This window comes from Chiloscyllium plagiosum, chromosome 18 (assembly GCF_004010195.1).
Source record: "Chiloscyllium plagiosum isolate BGI_BamShark_2017 chromosome 18, ASM401019v2, whole genome shotgun sequence".
Classification (NCBI taxonomy): domain Eukaryota; kingdom Metazoa; phylum Chordata; class Chondrichthyes; order Orectolobiformes; family Hemiscylliidae; genus Chiloscyllium; species Chiloscyllium plagiosum.
In genome coordinates, this window is record NC_057727.1 from 16,873,096 (window position 1) to 16,896,823 (window position 23,728).

General features: G+C 41.7%; 1 protein-coding gene across 1 annotated transcript in view; it reads left to right on the top strand.

The window, feature by feature from the left end:
* Positions 1-23,528, top strand: part of ogg1 (8-oxoguanine DNA glycosylase) — a 25,007-nt gene extending 1,479 nt beyond the window's left edge. The window contains exons 2-8 of the mRNA XM_043707797.1: positions 2,696-2,838; positions 4,161-4,600; positions 9,666-9,845; positions 15,162-15,340; positions 16,454-16,601; positions 19,829-19,878; positions 22,352-23,528. Of these exons, the coding sequence (XP_043563732.1) occupies positions 2,729-2,838; positions 4,161-4,600; positions 9,666-9,845; positions 15,162-15,340; positions 16,454-16,601; positions 19,829-19,878; positions 22,352-22,414 (1,170 nt within the window). The 5' untranslated portion in view covers positions 2,696-2,728 and the 3' untranslated portion in view covers positions 22,415-23,528. The remainder of the gene's footprint in view (positions 1-2,695; positions 2,839-4,160; positions 4,601-9,665; positions 9,846-15,161; positions 15,341-16,453; positions 16,602-19,828; positions 19,879-22,351) is intronic.
* The last annotated feature ends 200 nt before the right edge of the window (positions 23,529-23,728 follow it).

The following is a 23,728-nucleotide window of genomic DNA, read 5'->3' on the forward strand; positions in this document are numbered from 1 at the left end:
TCCCATTTATCTCTCAGCCCTCCAACCCACAAGTCTCATTCCATTTGAAGGTTTTATGCCTGAAATGTCAATTCTCCTGCCCCTCAAATGCTACCTGACCTGCTCTGCTTTTTCAGCATCACACTCCACACTCTCGACATAAGATATAGGAGCAGTATTAGGCCATTCAGCCCATGGAGTCTGCTCTGCCATTAGATCATGGCAGATATGCTCCTCACCCCCATTTTCTTGCCTTCTCTCTATATCCCTTCAACCCATTATTAATTAAAAAGCTGTCTAACTCCTCCTTAAATGTACCTCCCTGTCCCAGCATCTACCGCACTTTGCGATAGCAAATTCCACAGATTCACAACCCTTTAAGAGAAGTAGTTTCTCCTCAACTCTGTTATAAATTTGCAACCCCTTATCCTAAAACTAAGACCTCTTGTCATAGAATTCGCCACAAGAGGAAGCATCTGCTCCACATCTATTTATCACCACCTTGAATACCTCAATTTGATCTCCCCTCATTCTTCTAAATTCCATTGAGAATAGGCCTAAACTGTTCAATCTCTCTTCATATGACGAACCCCTCATCTCTGGGATCAATCTTGTGAACCTCATCTAAACTGAACTGAGTGCCTCTAATGCCACTATATCTTTCCTCAAATAAGGGGACCAAATGGTTTCCCCATTGTAAAATTTCTACTACCTTTACTTCCAACTTTACTCTTTTTTTTGCACTCCTAATTAGTTTTTCACTTTTCCTGCAAAATTGTAGGAGTCAATAACTGTGTGTATTACATTTTAAGCTCCAGCTAATGTCTTAAGTAGAGAGCTGTGACTAGCTGAGTTCTTGCAGAGACAGGATGGGCTGAATAATCTCCTCAGTTAGAGCCAAAAGCCTGCAGATGCTGGAATCCAAAGTAGACAAACAGGAGGCTTCAGTTTCGGGACTGGGGAAGGGTTATACGTGAAACATACTTCTCCACCTCCTGTTTCTGGCTTGCTGTGTTCCTCCAGCCTTCTGTTTATCTACTCTGAATGATGTCCACAGCTGGTGATGAGAAGGGTCTGTGAGATCCTTTATGTACACACAGTCAGTCTGTGCCATCGCATTCTGCCCTCAACGTGGCTCTAGGGGGGTGTAGAAACTGTCGCACATCTCCTTGTAGAATTTGCCTTTGCAAAGGAAGTCTGGCGGAGGTTCACCCTGTGTTGAGGTTCACCCTGAGCAGCTCCATGATGTGGGACTCTGCTCTATAGTCTGTTCCCTGGGATGCACATCGAGACAAACATCAACTGGTGGGACCATCAACTTGGTAAAGACACTCTTTGGTCTGCCCGAAACTTGTTGGTCTTCCAGGGCAAAATGTTGACCCCAACTGAGTGTTGCAGACTGGCTCAATCCAAGGTCCAGGACTACACGCTGAGGGATGTGCTAAAGCTTTGGGCAGCTGCCGCCAAGGCGTAAAGTCTAAGGTCTTCCTGCTAAAGTTAAATGGGTTCCATTCAGTTATTGGATCCTCCTAGTGCCTCAACATATGTAACTATTAATATTGTATGTGAAGGAGAGGTCTTTGGTTTTTTGGATAGAATCAAAGTCCAATGTTTTATCTATTTACTTGATATGCAACTGTACAGAACCGAACTGCTTTTGTGACAATGTATGTACACAATTTTTTTTATGAATAAAGTATGGTTTTGAAATATAAAAGACTTTCTGCTGTGCTTGCACAATTTAGTGATTCTAAAAATAGGTGTATGGTGGTGTACTGGTCATGATACTATACTAATAATCTACAGGACTTCAAATCTCATTTGAGAAATTAAATTAGCTGGCATCTGTAATAACACCCCAAAAGATGCACTGATGTCCTGAATAGACCTACTATTCTGACATGCTGACTCCACTCCTACATCGATGTGATTAACTCTGAATGCCGAGCAAGCTGCTGCTACATCAGCTGTTGTGGTGTTTTTGGAAGGTAGCCACCACTACCTCCTCAGGGCAATTAATCCAGTGATGCCTTTGTGGCAAAAATCAGTGAATTAAAAATTATTTCCTCCCCTGAGGTTTTCATTTTTGTCCTCTTCTGAATGCCTCAGGTTGGGACCTTCTAGTGCTTGCTACTGCAATTGTCTGGGACACTTCTGTTCTGATCTCTCTGTCCTCGGGTTCCTGTGAAACACATTGGAAGGCTGAGGATCAGCACCTTGTCCTTCAATTATGCTTTTAAAACGCGATGTTTAGTTGAACAATATCTGATTATAACCACTGTTCCTATCTTTTTGGAGAGCTGTAATGAGATTACCGTTCTGACTACCAGGTTGACTGAGCGCCAGGGACTCGGATTTGATTTTAGTCTTGGGAGACTGTCTGTGTGGAGTTTGCACGTTTTCCCCTTGTCTGTGTGGGGTTTCTTCTGGGTGCTCTGGTTTCCTCCTACAGTCCAAAGGTGTGCAGCTTAGCTGCATTGGCCGAGCTAAATATAAGGTTTGAAGGTTGGATTTGGGTGGGATGTTCTTAAGAGGGTCGGTGCATTTGTTCTGTCTTTCTCACACCTATCCCTGCCTCTTTGTTTGCTGAAGACTTGTTTACAAGTCTGCTGAAAGTCAACGTGCTGAAATATGAATTGTTTCTCTGTGCATTTCTCCAGAAAGTGAATTTTTATGTTTCTTGTAGTAAAATTTGTTCACTCAAATATTTTTACAGGGTAATTGGTGTAGTCAACTGATAAACAAAGTCATGCAGCGACATGCCACACTGACTACAGATCCAGCACTGTGGAACTTCATCCCCTGCACTCGCTCTGAGCTGTGGCTTGACATCGTGCTTTCTTGTGGTCAGTCATTCCGGTGAGTTTACGTTGGTGAGATTTGGTGTCAATTAGAATGGGATGAGTGTGCTTCACCATTATGGAATTAATTCCAGTGAAAACAAAGGCACATGTGAATAACACAACTGTTGTGTAGCCTCAAAAGGAAAGAATACCAGGGTCAGATATAGATGGGATCATGGTACAGAGTGTTATCAAACACTCCAAGGTCAGTTTGCACATGACTCTGATGAAAGGACATTGACTTCCTCCATTGATATCGCCTCACCTGCTGAGTAACTCTATCATTTTCTGTTTTTATTTCAGTAATAACATGGGTTGAATGGGGTGTAAAGATTCTGTCTCCTGTCATACAGCTCGAATTGCATGCCAGAGTCTCCACCTTGTGGGATTATTCCCACAGGAACAGTGCGGCATTCACAATTGTAACTCCAGCCACCATTTCCCTTTTCCTTCATAGTTACTGGCAGTATCCCTAGGATAAAGTGATAGACACAAGGTACGATTAGAATTTTTAAAAGCAATTTGATAAGTTCATGGATAGGAAAGGTTTAGAGGGATGTGATCCAAACGCAGGCAAGTGGGACAAGTTTAGTTTGGAAACTTGTTTGGCACGGATGAGTTAGACCGAAGGGTCTGTGCTGTGTGACCCTATGACTGGGTCTTACTCCACTCTCCCATCCAATATCTGTGTAGGATACAGGGACAAAGTCCTATTCCTACATCCTGCCCTGGGCTCAGTTTAACACACAGCCCCTCCACCAGTGGGAATGCTGGCACTCTCTTCCCTAGTTGCCACATGTCAATGTTGGCTGGGGAATTGGGACCCAGTTCCATCCATACGGTTGCTGTCTCCATCATGTCTAGCCACTGACAGGAGAAGAATGTCAGTGGGACCTGGGTCAGCAGTGGCTCAGCCCTCTAATGGAGGGACACAGTCAAGAATTGGGCCCTCTTACTCCCTAATAACTTCAAAACCATAATACCTTCTAAAGGACAGGCTCAGGTCACAGAAGAGAGAGGAGACTCTGCCTTTGTTACTACATGCTAGAGAATAATTCAGTCCCAATGATTCATTCCCAATTCTTTTGACTCCATTGAGATTAAGCAGGCTGAATTTGTTTTTTGTAAGGGTGGTTCCTAACATTTTGAATTGTGAGGCACGAGAGCTGAGGAGAAAGTTTGAGTGAGAGATGACAGGACTTGTAACTGAGCTAGAGGACAATGGGACCTGAAGGGCAATACTAACAATGGTGCTTCAGCAACCAGCAAATAGTTGGAACTGAAAGGCAGCAGGCAAATGTAATCGGCACCAGCCTGAACAAGGGTTTTCTGTTGCAGATGGCAGGAAACAAGACCTGGGCACTGGACAGGCGTCTTAGCCGATCGTGTGTGGACCCTGACACAGATGGAGGATAAGATCTGGTATCGGATATATTCCGAGGAGGCAGAATCAACGAGAAATGAGAAGAGAAGAGGACTTTCCACAGATAGTATTGATGTTGAAGTGAAAAAAGAAAGTGGAACAGAGGCTCAAATTAAAGTCGAAGATGGGAATTTCCAAGCGACTGAGGTGAAGTCTCCTCAGGTGAAACTAGAAGCCGTGCAGCATGCGCAGGATGCCACACCCGGACGATTGAAGTTGGAATGCAGTGTTGTGGATGGAGAGGAATGCCGGATTTTAACCGACTACTTTCAGCTGCATGTCTGCCTCTCGGAGCTCTACTCACATTGGAGTCAAGCAGACAAACACTTCGAGCGAGTAGCACAAGATTTCCCTGGTGGGTGGGTTCCTGGAAGAGTTCAACAACTAGTATTCTAACAGAATATTATTTCATTTGAGGATCTGATTAATATTTTGTCACCCAGCACTGCAGGTACCATATAGGTTATTAGAAGATACTTTATGAGAAGAATAAGAGCAGTTTTGAAAGCTTTGAGTTTCTAAGGGAGGCTCGACAGGGTAGATGCTCAGTCGATGTCCCTCTCATGTGGGAGTCTAGAACTAAGAGACACAATGAGGAGTGTAAATTGTGAGAAACATCGCTTTCGATTGCATGAGGATATAGACGGGGGCTGGTCAGTGCCAAATGAAATTCAATCTGGATAAATGTGAGGTGATGGACTTGAGCAAGACAAATGATGCATAGGAATTCAAGATGAACAGTGGGACCCAGGGAAGCACCAAGGATCAGAGGAATATGTGAATGTCCACCGGTTCCTTAAAGTAGTGGGACAGTTAGATAAAATGTTTAAGATGGTACATGAGATACTTGCTTAGCTGAGCATAGAATTTAAGAGCAGGGAGATGATGCTGGAACTGTGTAACACATTGGTTAGAGGACAGAACAACCTCGGTTATCCAAACATCAATTATCCGAATTTTGGATTATCCGAACAAGATCTCAAGGTCTTGTAAAAACGCTATCCGTTATCTGAACAATCAGTTATGCGGACAAAATGCTCCCCACCCATCTCATTTGGATAATCAAGGTTGTTCTGTATTTTGTGCAATTCTGGAATCCACATTGTAGGAAGAATGTCATCAGAAGTCACACGACACTAGGTTATAGTCCAACGATTTATTTGAAATTACAAGCTTTTGGAATGCTGCATCTTTGTCAGGTGACAAGGTCACTTCACATGACGAAGGAGCTGTGCTCTGAAAGCTTGTGGTTTCAAATAAACCTGTTGGACAATAACCTGGTGTTGTGTGACTTCTGACTTTGACCATCCCAGGCCAACACCAGCACCTCCACATTATAGGAAGGAAGTAAGTAACAGCACTGGAGAGGGTAGAGAGGAGATTTCCCAGGATGTTGCCTGGGCTGGAGAGTTTAAGCTATGAAGAGAGATTGGATAATCCGGGGTTGTTTTCCTTGGAGCGGACGAGACTAAGAGGCGATATAATTGAAATGTATAAAATTATAAAGGATATAGACAGGGTAAGCGGGAAGAAACTTTTCCCCTTGGTGGAGGGATCAAAGACTAGGAGCATAGATTTAAGGTAACTAGAGGAGATATGAGGAAAATGTTTTTCACGTAAATACTGGTGGGACACTGAAATTCACTGCCTATAAGGCTAGTAGAGGCTGTAATAGACCAGACAAAAGTCCTCTCAAGATATATTTAGAAGATATGCTGAATCCTAACTTTTTCTTATTTTGAAGATAGGTGTAAGGTGTTGCGTTTCCGATGCAATTCGATTGGTCAAACAACTTGGCTTTAAGCAAAACACTCTGTATTTTAACTGTAATGTAAAAATAGACAAAATAACAAGAAAAGAAAAGAATTGGCTTAACTGTAACTATCAACATGCTTAACAACATAATATATTTTAATTACTGCTAATTAACTGTTCCAATATCATGACATCCCATAAACATACCCTTGCCAAAGACAAATCCAGTAAAATAGATTGGCTCACATGCAATTCTAGCAGCAGGAAGAGAACCCCAGCTCTGAGCTGTAACAGAGAGAGGAATAACAGCTTCCACATTCGGCTTCAAGACCCCAGGAACAGCTGAAAGCAACAACTACAAATCTCAGTTCTGTGGGAGCTTGACCCCACCCATTTAGACAGCTTGTATTGTTCCAACTTAAAAAAAGACCTCACAAGCTGTTTATTGGCACTGAGCAGAATGCTCGACACCTCTGTCTCAATCTTCAAATAAAAGAAAGGACAAAGTAAACCTCTTAAAGCCATAATATTGCCACAAGGTAGAAACCATGGGGGTGGTACGCTGGCTCAGCGGTTAGCACTGCTGCCTTACAGCCCCAGGGACCCGGGTTCGTTTCCCACCTCGGGTGACTGTCTGTGTGGAGTTTGCACATTGTCCCCGTGTCTGCGTGGTTTTCCTCCGGGTGCTCTGGCTTCCTCCCACAGTCCAAAGATGTGCAGGTTAGGTGAATTGGCCATGCTAAATTACCTGCAGTGTTCAGGGATGTGTAGGTTGGGTGCATTAGTCAGGGGTAAATGTAGTGGAATGGGTCTGGGTGGGTTACTCTTCGATGGGTCGGTGTGGATTTGTTGAACCAAAGGGCCTGTTTCCACACTGTAGTGATTCTATTCTATGGATTCTACGAACCCTTATAACATTAAGAAGTATTTTGATGTGTATTTGCCATGCCAATGCATGTGACACTACTGACCAAGCACTGGAGAAAAGGATGAGAGTGGTTAGATGGTTATTTTTGACCAGTATGAACACGATGGGCTGAAGGGCTTTTCTCCTCAATGCACATCTCTGACTCTATGAGGACACTTTTCCTCATCTGAGTCTTAAATCACAAACCCCTCATTTAAAAGGAGAGGCAATCTGGAATGTACCCGTTTTATTGACTTTTTGATGCCTCAAGAGACGAATCCTTAAATTCCATCTAACACATATTTTACCTACAAGAGCAGAATTGCTGTAAATTATTTTTAATCTACCTACTCAAACATGTTATGATACACCTCTGGAGGCAAGTGGGACTTGAACCTGGACCTGTTTGTCCAGAGATAGGGACATTGCCCCACACCACAAGATCCACCACTGACATCCTGTGCGACTGTAATTGGCTATCCATCTAATTTAATTAGGGATACATTCAGAAGTACCTCTTATCATGACAGAAACATCCGTGTTTGGGTGCCTTGGGGCAGCACTGTGGCTCAGTGGTTAGCACTGCTGCCTCAGCGCCAGGGACCCGAGTTCAATTCCAACCTCGGCTGACAGTATGTGTGGAGTTTGCACATTCTTCCTGTGTCTGCATGGGTTTCCTACGGGTGTTCCGGTTTCCTACCACAATCCGGTGAATTGGCCATGCTAAATTGCCCATCGTGTTAGGTGCATTAGTCAGGGGCAAATATAGGGTAGGGGAATAGGTCTGAGTGGGTTACTGTTTGGAGTGTCGGTGTGGACTTGTTGGGCCGAATGACCTGTTTCCATACTGTAGGGAATCTAATCCCAAAGCCTGTCACAGAAGTGTTCGCAAGCAGGATCTGATCCTGAGCCACATAAGGACCCACATGCGCTGTTCCGTATTGACTATGTTAACTTACTTCGTCCAGTTAAATAGCAATCTATTGGGTTGAGGTTAGGGTGTATAATTTTAATGTAAGTTCAGATTTTTTTTACTGGGAATGAGGAGAATGATGAAGTGGCACCTGAAATATTCCAGTAAGCTAACAGGGTGAAATGATGAGGGTAAATTGCTTAGACTGTGGTCCCTCACAGTTTGGTGATTGTAATTTAGATTTTTATAGGATTTAATAAAGTAAATAATTATTTTTGCTGGTGGGACGAGTCCAGAAAAGAGATGATAAATAACCTTATCTTTAGGATTAAGATCATTCAGATGTGATGTCAGGAAGCACATTCTCAGAAGATGTGGGAATCTAACATTCTTCCTCCAAAAAGCTACTGGGGCTCAGTGCCAATTGACAGCTTTCAAACTGTGACTTTTAGATTTTTGATAGGAAGTGATGTCGAGAGAAAGAGAGAGAGAGAATCGAACAGGTAATTGGAGCTATGGAAGAGATCATCCATTATCTAATTGAATTCAATGGCAGGCTTAGGGGCTGATGGCCTGATCCTGTTCCTAAGCTGTTGTGCAGTCTGAAGGGTTCTCCATTAGTCTTGCTGCTATTTAACTAGAGGCTGCAAGGAGCTAGTGGTATTGAACTGTCACTAGATTAGCAATGCAAAAAGCTTAGTGTTCTGGGAACGTGGGTTCAAATCCCACCATGGTAAATAGTGGAGTTTGAATTCAATAAGTATTTGGAATAAAGAGCTGGTCTAATTGTGACCATGTAACCATTGTTGATTGTTGTTAAAACCCTTATGGTTCACTAGTGCCCTTCTTTAGGGAAAGAAATCTGTCATCCTTTCCTGGTCAGGTCTACATGTGACTCCAGGCCTACAGCAATGTGGTTGACACTTAACTCCTCTCTAGGAAATTTATAATTAACAAATGATGCACACACCCCATGAGCAAATATTAAAAAAAACAGTAGGTGGCCATGTGTTCCTGCTGTGTAGTAGGGTCTTGTTGGTGCTGCACTTTAAGGGGTTAGTACCACAGTGTGTGTTTGCATGTTAGCAACAATATAGTGATTATGTTACTGGGCCAAAATTCAAGAAATATGAGTTAAGAAACTAGTTTGATTATTTAAATTGAGTTTTAAAAATGTGCTAAAAGTTAAGATAAAAAAAATGACCATGAAGGTCATTGGATCAATGTCAATGACCTTTTGATTTGAATTATTTATTGTCACTTGTACTGAAGTACAGTGAAAAACTTTGTTTCCGAGCAGTTCAGGCAGATCATAGTCAGCAGGGATATACAGAGCAAAGGGTTTAAAAAGAGGCATACAGGTAACATTGTATAGGACGTACAAGAGAGATAAATGTTAGCAAGATCAGCATTATTTGAAGTTAGAGAGTCCATTCAATAGTCTAATGACCTCGACCTGTTACCTAGTTTGGCCTTTATGTGGCTACAATTCATTTCAACATGATTGTCTCCATTGTCTCTAACCAGGGATGGCCAGTAAATGCCAGTCCAACCAGTGACACTCACGTCCTAACCATGACTAAATAAAAACATTTCTTGCACTGTCACTTCATTTGCAAACAGAATGCCCTTCTCAGCAGATTTCCTTAAACTCATTTAGTTCAAGAATAATTTTCAAGTCCAAAACTTCTAGCATATGATGAGATAAACCAATGCATTACATTCAGGTGATTGTTCAACATGCAAAAAGAGAGCGTGCTGGTTATTGTGGGACAGTTTCTGTATTCAGCTCTGCAGTGAGTAATGAGTTCATTTCTAACTTGAGCATGCTCTGTGCTGTTTCAGGTATTCGCCTCCTGCGACAAGATCCCACTGAGTGTCTCTTTTCTTTCATCTGCACCACCAACAATCATATCTCGCGTATCAGTGCAATGATCGAGCGTCTGTGCCAGACCTTTGGAGAGAGGCTGTGTAAACTGGATTCGTACACCTACTATTCATTCCCAACACTGAAGGCCCTGGCAGGTTAGTGTCACAGCAAGAAGAAGTTGATCTGGCTTCTGACTAGTGCAGGGTTTGTGCTATAGCCCATTTTGATTTGATTTATTATTTTCACATGTGTCTGTGTACAGTGAAAAGTTTTGTTTTGCATGTGGTACAGGCAGATCATACCATAGAAAGTGCATGAGGGTATAAAGCGAGGACTACAATGTTGTGGCTGTATAGAATGTGCACAGAGGGTGAAATAAAATTAAATTTAAAATCTGAAAGGTCCGTTCAGAAGTCTAATAACAGCAGGGATAAAGCTGTTCTTGAACCTGTTGGTACATTTATACTTTTGTGTCTTCTGGCTGACAGAAGAGGTTGGACGAGATTATAACCAGGTGGGAGGGGTATAGAAAGCATGTATAGAAAGCAAGAAAAATTAAACAGGAACCCAATTCCTTGTCACTCTCCAGTGACAGTGCCACCCCTCCTTTCCTGGAACAGGGAAGCACAGATCTACAAACATTTTCACCCGTGAATCAGAGTTTGGGGCTTTCTTGTGATGCCCAATGTGGTTGAGTAGTCTCTAACACAGCACTAAGGCTTAGGCATGAAGAATGGCTCAATGTAGTGGAGGATGGCCAGTGGGATGTGAAACTGAGTCAATGCTTTGGGTGTTGAGGAAGGATGGATCTCAGCATCAGTCTGAATGAGGGTTTTCTGTAGAAGATGGCAGTGGAGGGGACAACACATCGAGCTCAACAGGAATGGATTTTGAATTGTATCTGCCTGAGTCCAACCTGGTGATTTGAAGTTGTTTCTCTGGCCTCTGGACACCCCAAAGGAGATCACAGCCAATGAAGTACTTTTCAATTATTTTCACTGCTATGGCAGCAGCCAATTTGAGTACAGCAAGCTCCCATTAACTGAGGGTTTGAGCTATCAGGAGAAGCTGAATAGGCTGGGGCTATATTTCCTGGAGCATCAGAGGCTGATGAGTGACCTTCTAGAGGTTTATAAAATCATGAGGGGCATGGATAGAGTGAATAGCCAAGGTCTTTTTCTCAGTGTAGGGGAGCTCAAAACTAGAGGGTGTAGGTTTAAGGTGAGTGGGGAAATATATAAAAGGGACCTAAGGGGCAATGTTTTCATACAGAGGGTGATGTGTGTATTGAACGAGCTGCCAGAGGAGGTGTTGGAAGCTCATACAATAACAACATTTAAAAGGCATCTAGATGGGTACATGATGAGGAAAGGGTTAGAGTGATATGGGCCAAATGCTGGCAAATGGGATGAGATTAATTTGGGATATCTGGTTGGCATGGATGAGTTGAACCAAAAGGTCTGTTTCCATGCTATACATCTCCATGAACATAGGAGGTATAGTTAGTAAATTTGCAGATAACACCAATATTGGAAGTGTAGTGGACAGCAAAAAAATGTTACCTCCAAGTACAACGGAATCTTGATCAGATGGGCCAATGGGTTGAAGAGTGGCAGATGGAGTTTAACTTAGATAAATGTGAGGTGCTGCATTAACTTAGATAAATGTTTAACTTAGATAAATGTGAGGTGCTGCATTTTGGAAAAGCAAATCAGAGCAGGACTTATACACTTAATGGTAAGGTTCCGGGGAGTGTTGCTGAACAAAGAGACCTAGGAGTGCAGGTTCATAGCTCCATGAAAGTAAAGTCACAGGTAAGTAGGATATTGAAGAAGACATTTGGTATGCTTTCCTTTATTGGTCAGAGCATTGAGTATAGGTGTTGGTTGGTTATGTTGCAGCTGTACAGGAAATTGGTAAGGCCACTTTTGGAACATTGCATGCAAGATGTTTTGTGCAGTCTTTGCATGGAATCTTGCACGAAACACTCTTTAGGACAAACAGGCAGACAATTAGCAATCCGTATACATGAACACTAACTAGCCACTAAACACCATGACCAGCTCCCTAGATGCTGCCTGACCTGCTGCGCATTTCCAGCAACACATTTCCATCTCTGATCTCCAGCATCTGCAGACCTCACTTTCTCCTCAAAGCTCTCGATAGTAGCCACACGGATAAAAATGGCCACAAATTCAACTGGTACAACACAATGATCATAGGACAAGCCAAACAGAGGACAGCCAGAGAATTCTTAGAAGCATGGTGCTCATCCTCGGATTCTATCAACAAACACATTGACCTAGACCCAATATACCAGCCACTACAACGAACAACTGGAACCGGCAGCTGGAAGCAGCAGAAACAGAACCAAATAAATTCCAGAAGACACGGTACAGCAGCGCTTCACAGGAAACTCCAGAGCACTGAGGATGTCACCTAGACAGGACAAAACGTCTGCAAATCAACTTCCCAGCTCGGCAAACATACCCACAAATATATTCAGGATATTCTGTTCCTGGTTTTGCAGTATAATCTCTGACTATTGCATTTCCCTGTTACTGAGAATCATTTGAAAAATGTTTTGGTTTCTTTTCCCCCATTTATTTACAAAATGAAAGTTGCAAAATGTTGCTGTGGAAGGAAATTTCTTGAAATATCTTCTCAGTGGCTTGCCAAGTTTGTCAACTGATTAGCTGACCAGGACATCCTGCTGAACGTGTGCTGACTTGAGTATTGTCCAGAATGAGACTTTAATACTGTCCAACGTTAATGACTGGGCATATGATTGATTAACTTGAGTCAACAGCCCTTCTGGGTTCACCTGCAGTCTTCAGAATAAAAGATTAACATCGCAGACTTGCATGGTTGTGAAGATGGAAGTGAGTTTAATAATGGCACTTTCTCTCTGTGCTGAAGTGGACTTGTTTAACCAAGCTGTAGATTACTTTTTGGATCGTGGTGAATTCTTCGCGATTACTATATGCGGTCACAGAATTTTGTAAATCCATAACCTGTATTTTGCCAATGGGTCAATCAATTATCTGTGTAACTGTTGTCAAGTAAATGTGTAACCACTTCCAGGTAATCCTATGGCTACAGTCTCGTAACCTTGTAAATACCAGTAAGTTTTTAAAATCAGTCAGGTAATCATATTACCAGGTAACCAGGTAATCATTGTGTGACCACAGCAAGTTACCTGGCCCTTACTGCCAGCGGAAATCAGTAGGTAAACTGGTTATTCCATTGTAAATGAGTTTCAAGCTATTCACTGTCCAGAGTATATCTAGAGTTGGCAAGTCTATTAATAAACATTTGAGGGAGTACTTGTGGATGAATGGAGGTTAATGCCTAACCATGGATTCGCACCCCAGCAAAGTATGAACACTTTGAGGAGGTAGGGAAGATAAGAGAAAGCAAATAATCTTGTAAATTAGATTATTAGCAACTGGCGCGGACAAGTTATATGACTATGACAAACATATCAAGGATTGTACCAGTGAAGAGGTTGTATTTGTAGCTTTTCTCTTTTACCACAAGATGGCAATAATACACTGGAAAACTCTTACGTTTTTAAAAAGTAATGAAAGAACAGGTCCACTGCCTCCAAATGGTGCTCTTCCAAACCGCACCAGTTATAATGGACCAAGTCTTGGCCTGCTGTTCCACAGAAGAAGCTGGGAAATTCTGACGTCTCCAACTTCTGTCTTACTGGATTAACTTTGAACACTGTGATCTCCAACCATTGTTGCTTTCAGTACAGATTCCAGCATCTGAGTAATTTACTCCTAAGTTGCCAAGTTTTGTTGAATTCTTCAGTGATCTGCTGTTTTGGCGTTATTGAGTGATCAGACAGTGTAAATCTTAGGTGGGTTATTTGTGTGATTTTGGTTGTGGGTTATTTGGTTTTTGCCTTTCCATTAGAAGCTTTAGCTACTTGGTGTAATGAGTATGTTTTAAACTGCAAAGTGTATCAATAACTCGGATTAGCCTTGTTTCAGTCATCACTCTCTCCCTTTCGGTTACCCCTCTTTTAAAACTGCTGCTGTGGAGATTTAGCGCACTTTCATTTGTGAGAACCTGCTCTTCAAACATTAGCTGCAATGTTTTGCTACAGATGACTATGATTCTAAGGTATTACGTTGGCTGTAAAGTGTTTTTGAGCCATCCCTCAGACCATTAACCAGGAGATGCAAAAGGAGACAGGCTGATAGACATACATTGCAATCATAGCAGGTAAACTTTAGAGGCTCTAGCATCAGAAATGATCAACTTTAGTCAGTATAATAGGTGAGTTTGTGTACAGAGAGGTATTGCATGAGATATGTACACAGGGTAAAATGATATTTATGTAATCATGTACCAAGCACAAAGTGGAACAGATTCAGTGAAAGATACCACTAGGCAGGGAATTCAATGAGGTATAGTTTCAAGTTAATCAGGAAATGAAGAACCAAAGAATATGTTGATTTTTATGTTCAGGCAATGATGTGCCGTAGCTGTGTTTTGGATGGAAGATGATATGAGCAGGATCAGGTCAGAGAATGCAAAGGTTCTGGCAACAATGGGGGTTACAATTGATCAGAAATAGAACTGGATCAGCCATATAAATACAGTTGCTACAAGAGCAGGTTAGACTGGAAATTCTGTGGCCAGTAGTTCATTTCCTGACTTCTCAATGCCTGTCCACCACCTACAAGTCACTTGGCTGGATGAATGCAACATCAAAAACACTCAACACTATTCAGGATTTGGAGGTACAGGTGTTGGGGTGTACAAAGTTACAAATCACACAACATCAGGTTGTAGTCCAACAGGTTTATTTGGAAGCACTAGCTTTTGGAGCGCTGCTCCTTCGGAGCAACCACCTGATGAAGGAGTCTATAACCTTGTGTTGTGTGATTTGTAACTTTGAACATTATTCAGGGCAGCCTGCATGATTGGCATTCTATCCATTGTCCCCTTCAATAGTCATTCCCTCTATCACCAGTGGCAGCGGTTGTACCATGTATAAGATGCACTGAAGCAACTGGCTCAGACTGTTTTAATAAAATATTCTGAGCCTTCGACCTCTACCACAATTGGAAGCAACAGATGCATTGGAACGCCACCACCTGCAAGTTTCCCTTCCAAGTCACACACCATCCTAACTTGGAAATGTATTGCTTTCATTATCAATGGGTCATGCTATCATAATCTCATAACGGCCCGTGGATTTACCCACATCATAGAGACTGCAATGATCCTGGATTGCAGCTCACCATCATGTCCTCCAGGTCAGGTCTCGCTTGTAGGGGTTTCAGCATTCAGTGAATGAGGTGGATAAAAAGGAAATGGTAAGAAGGGAGATTAATATGGCAAAGCACAGGCAGGATGGAGGGTAATGTGGGAAGCGTGAAGATGATATGAAAGAAGACATTTTTGCTGGGTTGTTGTAAAAGATAATGATTTCCTGTAATTTTTCCACGTAGGAGATGATGTGGAAAAACAGTTACGGGCTCTGGGATTTGGATACAGAGCAAAGTTCATCAATCAAACTGCGAAGATGATACTAGAGACACATGATTCAAATTGGCTGAATTCACTTCGTGAGGCACCTTATGAGGAAGCAAAGCGTCTGTTGCGTACTTTACCAGGTGTGGGGGCCAAGGTGAGTCCGCTAACCTGTAAATGACGGGATCCTCACATTCTGGGAATGATGGGATTGTAAACATTTTGCTTCCAGAATTCTAAACTGAAAGAAATGTATTTCATTTTCATCAATTTGAATTTTCTAATTGCAGGTTCAGCAAGGAAAACACAGAAGAGAGTTAATCACGAACATTTCTCTGTGCTTATTATTCTGTTTGGATTGTGTGCTAATCATAATGACAGCCAACAATGCTGGGGAATTGAACTCCCACTCTACATTAAAGTGGGACATTGTGACATTGATTGCTAGTATTAGACTGAAGGCATTTATGAAGTCACTGTTTGAGATTTGTACCAACAATTAAGAGCCAGATTTAGTGGCTTTTGCATTCTGTTTCCATTCACTCCTCTCCCATAGAATTGAAGTGTGAAACAAGCAGAGTTTTTCTGAGTTTGTGGACAGTTCACACTATGTGTTTATACCATAGATACCTGCACAAACCATTCATTCCCTGCAATCAGTTCCATCATTCTGTTAGATCATTGCTGAACTGTATCTTAATTCCAAAAGAACTGCATATGGTGTAAATCAGAAACACAAATGGAAGTTGCTGGAAAAGCTCAGCAGGTCTGGCAGCATCTGCGAAGAGAAATCAGAGATAATGTTTCGGATCCAGTGACCCTTTTAAGGAACACTTTCTAAGGGTCACCAGATCCGAAACATTAACCCTGATTTCTTTTCACAGATGCTGCCAGACTTGTTGAACTTTTCCAGCAACTTCTGTTTTTGTATCTTAATTCCATTGACCAACCGAGAATTGGGTGATCTCAGTGTTAAATTTTATTTGAGCCAGAATCCACAGCTTTTTGGGGGAGCAGTTTTAGATTTCCACTGTTGTTTTATGTGGAAAATAATGCTTCCTGATCTCCATCCTGAAAGACCAATCACCATTGTCCTTTTGTTTTGAATTCCTTTATTGGGCAAAATCATTTCTGTTTTGAATTTTCCTTTTAAAACCCACTCTGTGTTCTAAAATCAAAGAAGTGCAAACCAAATTTATGTAGCTTATTTCATCAGGCAAGTTTTGAAACAATTAATTGACACAATTAATTCCCTGATCTCTGGCTCTAGGTGGCTGACTGTGTTTGCTTGATGTCTCTGGATAAGCCGGAAGTTATTCCCGTGGACACACATGTCTGGCAGATCACTAAGCGTGATTATCTCTCCTACTTGGGGGCAGGTCAGAAGACCCTTACTGACAAGGTGTATCGAGAAATCGGTAAGAAAAAGATAAACTCTGGTTGTTAATGGGATAAATAAACTGCATTGTCCCCATCACTAGTTAGATAACTATTTATAGATTCACTGAATCATACAGTACATAAGGTGGCTATTTAACTCCCTTAGATTTTGCTAGTCCCTTCAAGAAACAACTTATTTAGTCCCAGTCTCTGGTTCATTCTTCATATACCTGCAATGTAATCCTCAAGTATTTACCTAACTTCCTTTTTACAAACTACAATTGGACCTGCCACATCAGACACTACATTCTGGGATCTTAATCGTTCATTGCTCAGTAATGATTTTTCTAAGTTACCTCTGGATCTTTTGCCAATCATTTTAATTATCATTGGTGAACCTTCTGTTATTGGAAACAGGCTCCATTTTACATTCTCCAAATTATTCACTGATTAAAACTCCTCTGTAAAATCTCCTCCTAGACTTCACGACGCTAAGTATTAACCTCGTCTTGTCTAGTCTATCCAAGTTACTGTAATCCCTTATTACTGAAACCATTCGAGTAAATCTCTCTTATACTGAGTCCAAAGTCTTCAGGGTTCCTTCTAACATGTGGTGCCTAGGATTGGCCATCATATTCCAGTTGGCCAGAACTAGCATTTGATATCGGTTTAGCTTGTTCCATACGTCCTTGTAAAATAGTATAATTTAGTTTGTATTGTCTGTTCTAATTGTCCCTGCTTTTCCAATTTTCTGCATTGAATTTTGTCTGTTAAGACTATGATGGGAAGAATGTGCTAATGATCAAGCCCCACTGCACCAGTCACACCATTGGTATAAATGCGTTGATTCAAACCCAAAATGGTCAATTGTTTCTCTTTTGTACTACTGTCCAGATTAACAGAGACTTTCACTCCCCTCCTTTAGTTAAGTCAAAATCCATTTATTGTAATACCCATTTATTTTTAAAAGAAATGACAAACACTGGTTAACATCTAAACTATAATCTGCAATTATAGTTTCGAATCTTTGGAAAATGACTACCAGTTAGCTTTGCACGGCTTCTGAGTTAGTTAGAAATACTGAAGTTTGGAAACTTTATCAGGTCCTCAGAAACATCTATTGAGAGAAGAAGAGAGACTTGGGACCTCTGGCACACATCATGACTGACATCTTTGGTTTGTAAAACAGAAAACTGAGGCCAGTAAGAATTGCTAGGCAACCACTCCACAGAGACCCCATCGTCTTCCCAAAACCTGGTTAAACGTCATAAACCCCACTTCTTATCTCCTTGAACATTTTGCTTGCCTTTTCTCCAAGGTTTCTATTGTCATTTTCCTGTCCTCTGGGACCTTCTAGTAATTCCTGAAAGATCACCACCAATGTCCTTTCAGCTATCATCTTCCCCAGCAGCTTCACCTTAATGTAGGCCACTGCACTCACCTCTGCCCCCTGATTCCCTTCAAGTTCTGGCATGCTTCCAGTGTCTTCCACTATGATTCTTCTAAACTGTAAACAAAGCTAATTTATTTACTTCTTGTAAGTCCCTCATTAGGTAAACATTTTTCCGCTAACACTGCATGAGTTTGCAGTCATCTGCTCTCTGACAATACTGGGTTAGGGCACTGTTTCTGAAGGACTTTCTGACCTTGTTATTTTTTAAAGAAAACCCTGCCCAAAAGTAACCAACACCATAAGCTATTATTGTGAAGTCAAAACTCTAAAATACATGAGTAAATTATACACCTTTCATCACATTTGACACATGGTAAATGAGCCATTTTCAATCCAGAAAACGCCCAAACAGTTCTATATCTTCCCATTTTTCACATAATCCTTAAATATGAGTATGTATTCTTAACACCAATACTGTTTGTTTACCCAGTCCTCTAGCTGAAAGTACCCTCTTTTTTAATATATTACCATCTTCCTCCCCATTTAATACATTGGCAGGTTTTGCGCAATCTGCTAATTTTGGAATTGTGGTCAGTAAACACTCAACTCCAATCAACTCCAAGGTAAAAACAATGACTGCAGATGCTGGAAACCAGATTCTGGATCAGTGGTGCTGGAAGAGCATAGCAATTCAGGCAGCATCCGACGAGCAGCAAAATCGACATTTCGGGCAAAAGCCCTTTATTCCTGATGAAGGGCTTTTGCCCGAAACGTCGATTTTGCTGCTTGTCGGATGCTGCCTGAATTGCTATGCTCTTCCAGCACCACTGATCCAGAATCCAATCAACTCCATCGGATGCTGCCTGAATTGCTATGCTCTTCCAGCACCACTGATCCAGAATCCAATCAACTCCAAGTCCAAGTTATTAATGTACAACCAAACCAGCAGTGGTCCTAGTGCTGCGCCTAAGGTGGCGAATGCTTCTGGATACCTCCCTCCAATCAAGAAAACCCACCTGAACACACTATGGAAATTCCTTCCCTTAACACTGTCACTGCCTCATCTTGCTTTGTGCATTCACACACAGGCAACTCAAACTTTTTATTTGTTTTCTATGATCGCACCTAACTCTGTATTACTTCCATAAAATCATCTTTCTCAGGTGACCTTTAATCCTACTTTTTACCTTGTTGCACGATCTATGCTGAATAGTTTGTTAAATAGGTTACTTATCCATAAATAGTCCTTGCCGCTATATCTATGAAAAACAGTATGCAGAATCTCTTGGATGCCAGTACCTTGCTGTCTAACATGCTCATTATCTTCTCAAAGAATTCTATCAGATTTGTCAGGCATGACCACTCCTTGATGAAGCTCTGCTGACTCAGCCCTATCTTACCATGCACTACCATCATCCTTAATAATGGACTCGAAAATCTTACCAACAATCAAGGTCAGGCTAACCAGCCTATATTTTCCTGACTTCTGCCTTCCTCCCTTCTTAAACAGGGTGTCCAGTCCCCTGGGACCCTCCTTGACTCTAATGATCACTAAAAGATCGCCACTAATGTCTTCACAACCTTCTCAGCTATCTCCTTCAGGGGTGTAGTCCATTTCTAATTCACTTTATTATCTAATATGGTTTTCTTACATGTTTCAGCTTTATTCCAGTGCTTTTCTATTCTCTGATCTCTGATATGGTGCAATTATGTACATTTATATCTGGTAGAAATGATAAACACAAGGTGTTACTGTGCAGAACCTATCACCAGATCATCATATAGGTGAGCTTTCTATTCTATACTTCTAACATGAAGTTGTTTTATTGTAATATCGGAAAACTTTGACTAGTTTCAATATTTTTATTTCAGGCGATTATTTTCGTAGCCTATGGGGTCCTTTTGCTGGCTGGGCACAAGCTGTAAGTAATAAAAATGCACAATTCATTGACAGCTGTAAGAATCATAATGATCAATAGAACCATAGGAGACTAGCAGAATTCTAGAATTTGTAACAAGTGATAAAAGTGAAGAGGTAATGATGAATCTGTCTAACCTTAATATGACCTCAATTAGATAGGGTGAATGTCACATTGAATAAGAGTATTGAAGCATTATTGAGGGTCCAACAGAGACTGAATAGCTACTGTCTGTATAAGGAAATCAACATTGAAAGATGCCCTTGAAGATTGCGGCCTTTTTAATGAATAATGTAGATTGCAGGATGATAGGATAGAAATGTTTAAAATTTTGGAAAGTTTGATGAGTAAGAGTAGAATGCTTTTAGTCGTTGAGCGAATAGGAGGCTTAAGTCAAGGCAACGGGAATTTTCAGGGTTTATTTGACCTGATCATGTGCCATGACCATTTGAACCCAGCCGTCTGAGGAGTGGGAGTGTCCAGTGTCTGCCTGCATACTCAAGGCTTTCTGTAGCTACTGAAGTGTTTCATCAACATCTGAAACTTTCGCCTTTATGAACACGTGAATTAGACGCAAGAGGAGGCCATTCAGCCCATCAAGCCTGCTCTGCCATTCAATCAGATGACTTGACTCCACATTACCACCTACTGCCAATAACCTGAACTGATCACACATTTGATGGTTAACCACCTTAACTGTGTCATCATACCCTCCCCCAACAAGACAATTGAACTCATGTCTCCTGTGTGATAGGTAGGGAAATTAACCATGATCTCATAAAGTTAAATCAAGTTTGAATTTGATTTGTTAAGCCTCCTCAAAGACCGCAATTTCCCCTCTCAGGTGATCTGGAAGGTCCCACTTCCCGCAACTTTGCCCTTGAACTCCACCCCTCCCAACGCAACAAGGATAGAACCCCCGGTCCTCACCTTCCACCCCTCAAATCACCAAATACAACACATCATTCTCTGCCATTTCCGCCACCTACAATCAGACCCCACCACCTGAGATATATTCTCTCCCCTCCTCCCCCCACAATCCTATCTGCATTCCGCAGAGATCATTCCCTCTGTGACTCCCTCATTAGGTCCACGCCCCTCACCAACCCACCCTCCACCCCTGGCACCTTCCCTTGCTGCCGGAAGAGGTGTAAAACCTGCGCCCACGCCTCCGGCCTCACCTCCATCCAAGGCTGCAAAAGATCCTTCCATATCTGGAAGAGATTTTCCTGCACACCCAAACACCTCATCCACTGTGTCCATTGTTCTCAATTTGGTCTGCTCTGCACTGGATGCCAATTTGTAGAATGGTTCAGGGAACATCTCCGGGACACACACACCCAACAGCCCCGTGGCCAACCACTTCAAGTCCCCCTCTTGAAGTGCCAAGGTCTTCAAGTCCTGGGCCTCCTCCACCAGCAAATCCAGGTCTCCCGACAACTGGAGGAAGAACACCTTGTCTACTGCCTTGGGACCCTCCAACCACACAGGATCAAAATCGATTTCACCAGTTTCCTCATCTCCCCTCCCCCCCCCCCCCCACTTTATCTCAGATCCAACCCTCCATCTTGGCACCACCCTCTTGAACTGTCCTACCTGTCCATCGTCCTTTCCACCTATCAACTCCGCCCTCCTCTCCAACTTGTCACCATCACTCCCTACCTTCATTTACCTATCGCCTTCCTAGCTACCTTCCCCACAGCCCCATCTCCTCCCTTTTATCTCTCAGTCCCCTTCTCCTCCCTCACATTCCTGAAGAAGGGCTTATGCCCAAAATGTCAACGCTCCTGTTCCTCGGATGCTGCCTGATCGGCTGTGCTTTTCCAGCGCCACACTTTTTGACTCCTGATTACGGTAAATGTCAATCACGGTCAGCAAAAGGATTAGACCAAGAGGCTATAGGTAAAAGGTTAAATCTTAGACTTTTGGAACAGGAGAGCAAGAGGATCATTGCATAATTGTGTATGCATTCCAAAGTTAAATAGTTGAGACAGAAACTGTTGACTTTCAAGGATAAATTGGATAGGTGGAAGAAGGAAGAAAAGAGCTAACAAAGGTATGGGAACAGGATGGTTAAATCTGTTCAATTTGAGAGTAACTACCAGCTTTGATTAGATAATCTGCACAATTTTTCTTGCATGTTGGCATTTCTGAGTAATCTATGTACTTTAATGATTAATCGAATCAGACAGAACATTGTATCTAAATTCAGTAATCGCACGATAATCTCTTTTGGCATTCTCCCCAATCTGGAGAGAGCTGCAAGTGTAATTAATAAGGAGTTTGTACCTGGCTTGAATCAGTTATATGATTTGTGATAATTCCTTCACCTTGGCTGATATATTGGTGCAAATTGAAAGGGCAGCAGTTATAGAATTAGACAGCTTTTGGCAACAAATGGACTATGATTTGTGTAGCCACTGTGTGTCCTTTTTTTGCCTCAGAGTAACTAATTGCTTGTACTTCCCTTTGCCAGGTTTTGTTTTCTTCAGATTTGAAGAAATTTCAGGGGTACAAGTCTAAGCAGGATTTACAGTAAAACTGAGAAAGGAGGAGCTACCAGCAGGAGTTACTATTGGTCCCATTTAATGTAGAGGATGATGGGATTACGGTTTTTCGTTCCTCCAATGATATTGTAGTTGTAACCACCATCTTGCCTCACTGTTTAAGCTTTCCCTCCAGCACAGCCTGGGGCCCAGTTTCACTTTCCCTGTGGAGGAACACAGACTTGTCTCTTTCTCCAGTTTGCTCATCTTTTACTTTGCAAATGTTTGTCAGAATTATCAAGGCCAGATATTTTGAGCTCCTATTTTCTGTCATGATTTTTATTCTTAAGAATGCTACAGTGGAGCAGTACTGCAATCATACAGCAAACATAAGAGTTTCCAAACACTATTCGAACTGGGGGGGGGTTACTTGGTTTTGTGTTCACCTTAACAGGAGGCAGCCTGGGTGTTACTATCAAATGAGAGTATTCTGTAAAGTAACTTTTAAGCAAAATCCATTTCAGTTATAGATGAAAATCTCATTAAGTTACTGTTTAAACCACTAGGCATCCAGTGCTACAAAGCCCCTCAAACTCCCCCAAATCCCCCCACCCCACCAGTTTAAAAAGTACATGCTTCTCTATTTCTGAATTTTTAGCCAGAGTTTGGGTGTGGTCTGTTAACATAACAATGTAAGAGATAGGAGTGAGACATTAAGCTGCCTTTGCTATTCAGTAAACTCTCATCTAGGCCTCAACTCCACTTCCCACTCGTTCCCCATAACCTTTAACTTGCCTTTATGTTTGTGAAAGGGACTGTATAGGGTAAATTGGAGATCATGTTGCTATTTGAGGAAGCTAAAACTAGGTTTGGTAAATATAAATTAGATTGTAATAAACTCCAGTGGGTAATTCAGGAAGTGGAACACAGAGCAGAAGGATCTGCTGATGGGAGGGGATGTGTGGACCATAAATGACCATACAGACCAGTTGCGCCAAGAGACTCCATGCAATACTTTCTGTGTTACTGAAACTCCGTCAAGCTGCCTTGGAAGGGAATCTTTGTGGAAAGGGTACATGTGTATATGAATTTAATACATGTATAAATGGCTAATTGTTCTATTAATGTATTTTTTATAAATCTAATAAAGAAAAAATGTTGCTAATATTGGATTTGACATTGACTCATTGAACATTATTAGGAATCTAATTCGAAGCTGAAATGTAATTGAAGCCTTCTGGTATAATATTAACTATGAACATTATTAACTATATTAACTATAAACATTTTATTGGAAGACACTTACAGAGGTATGGAAAAGGAAACAGAGAGCGGGATTGATTTGATGGCTGTACCAAAGAGCAGGT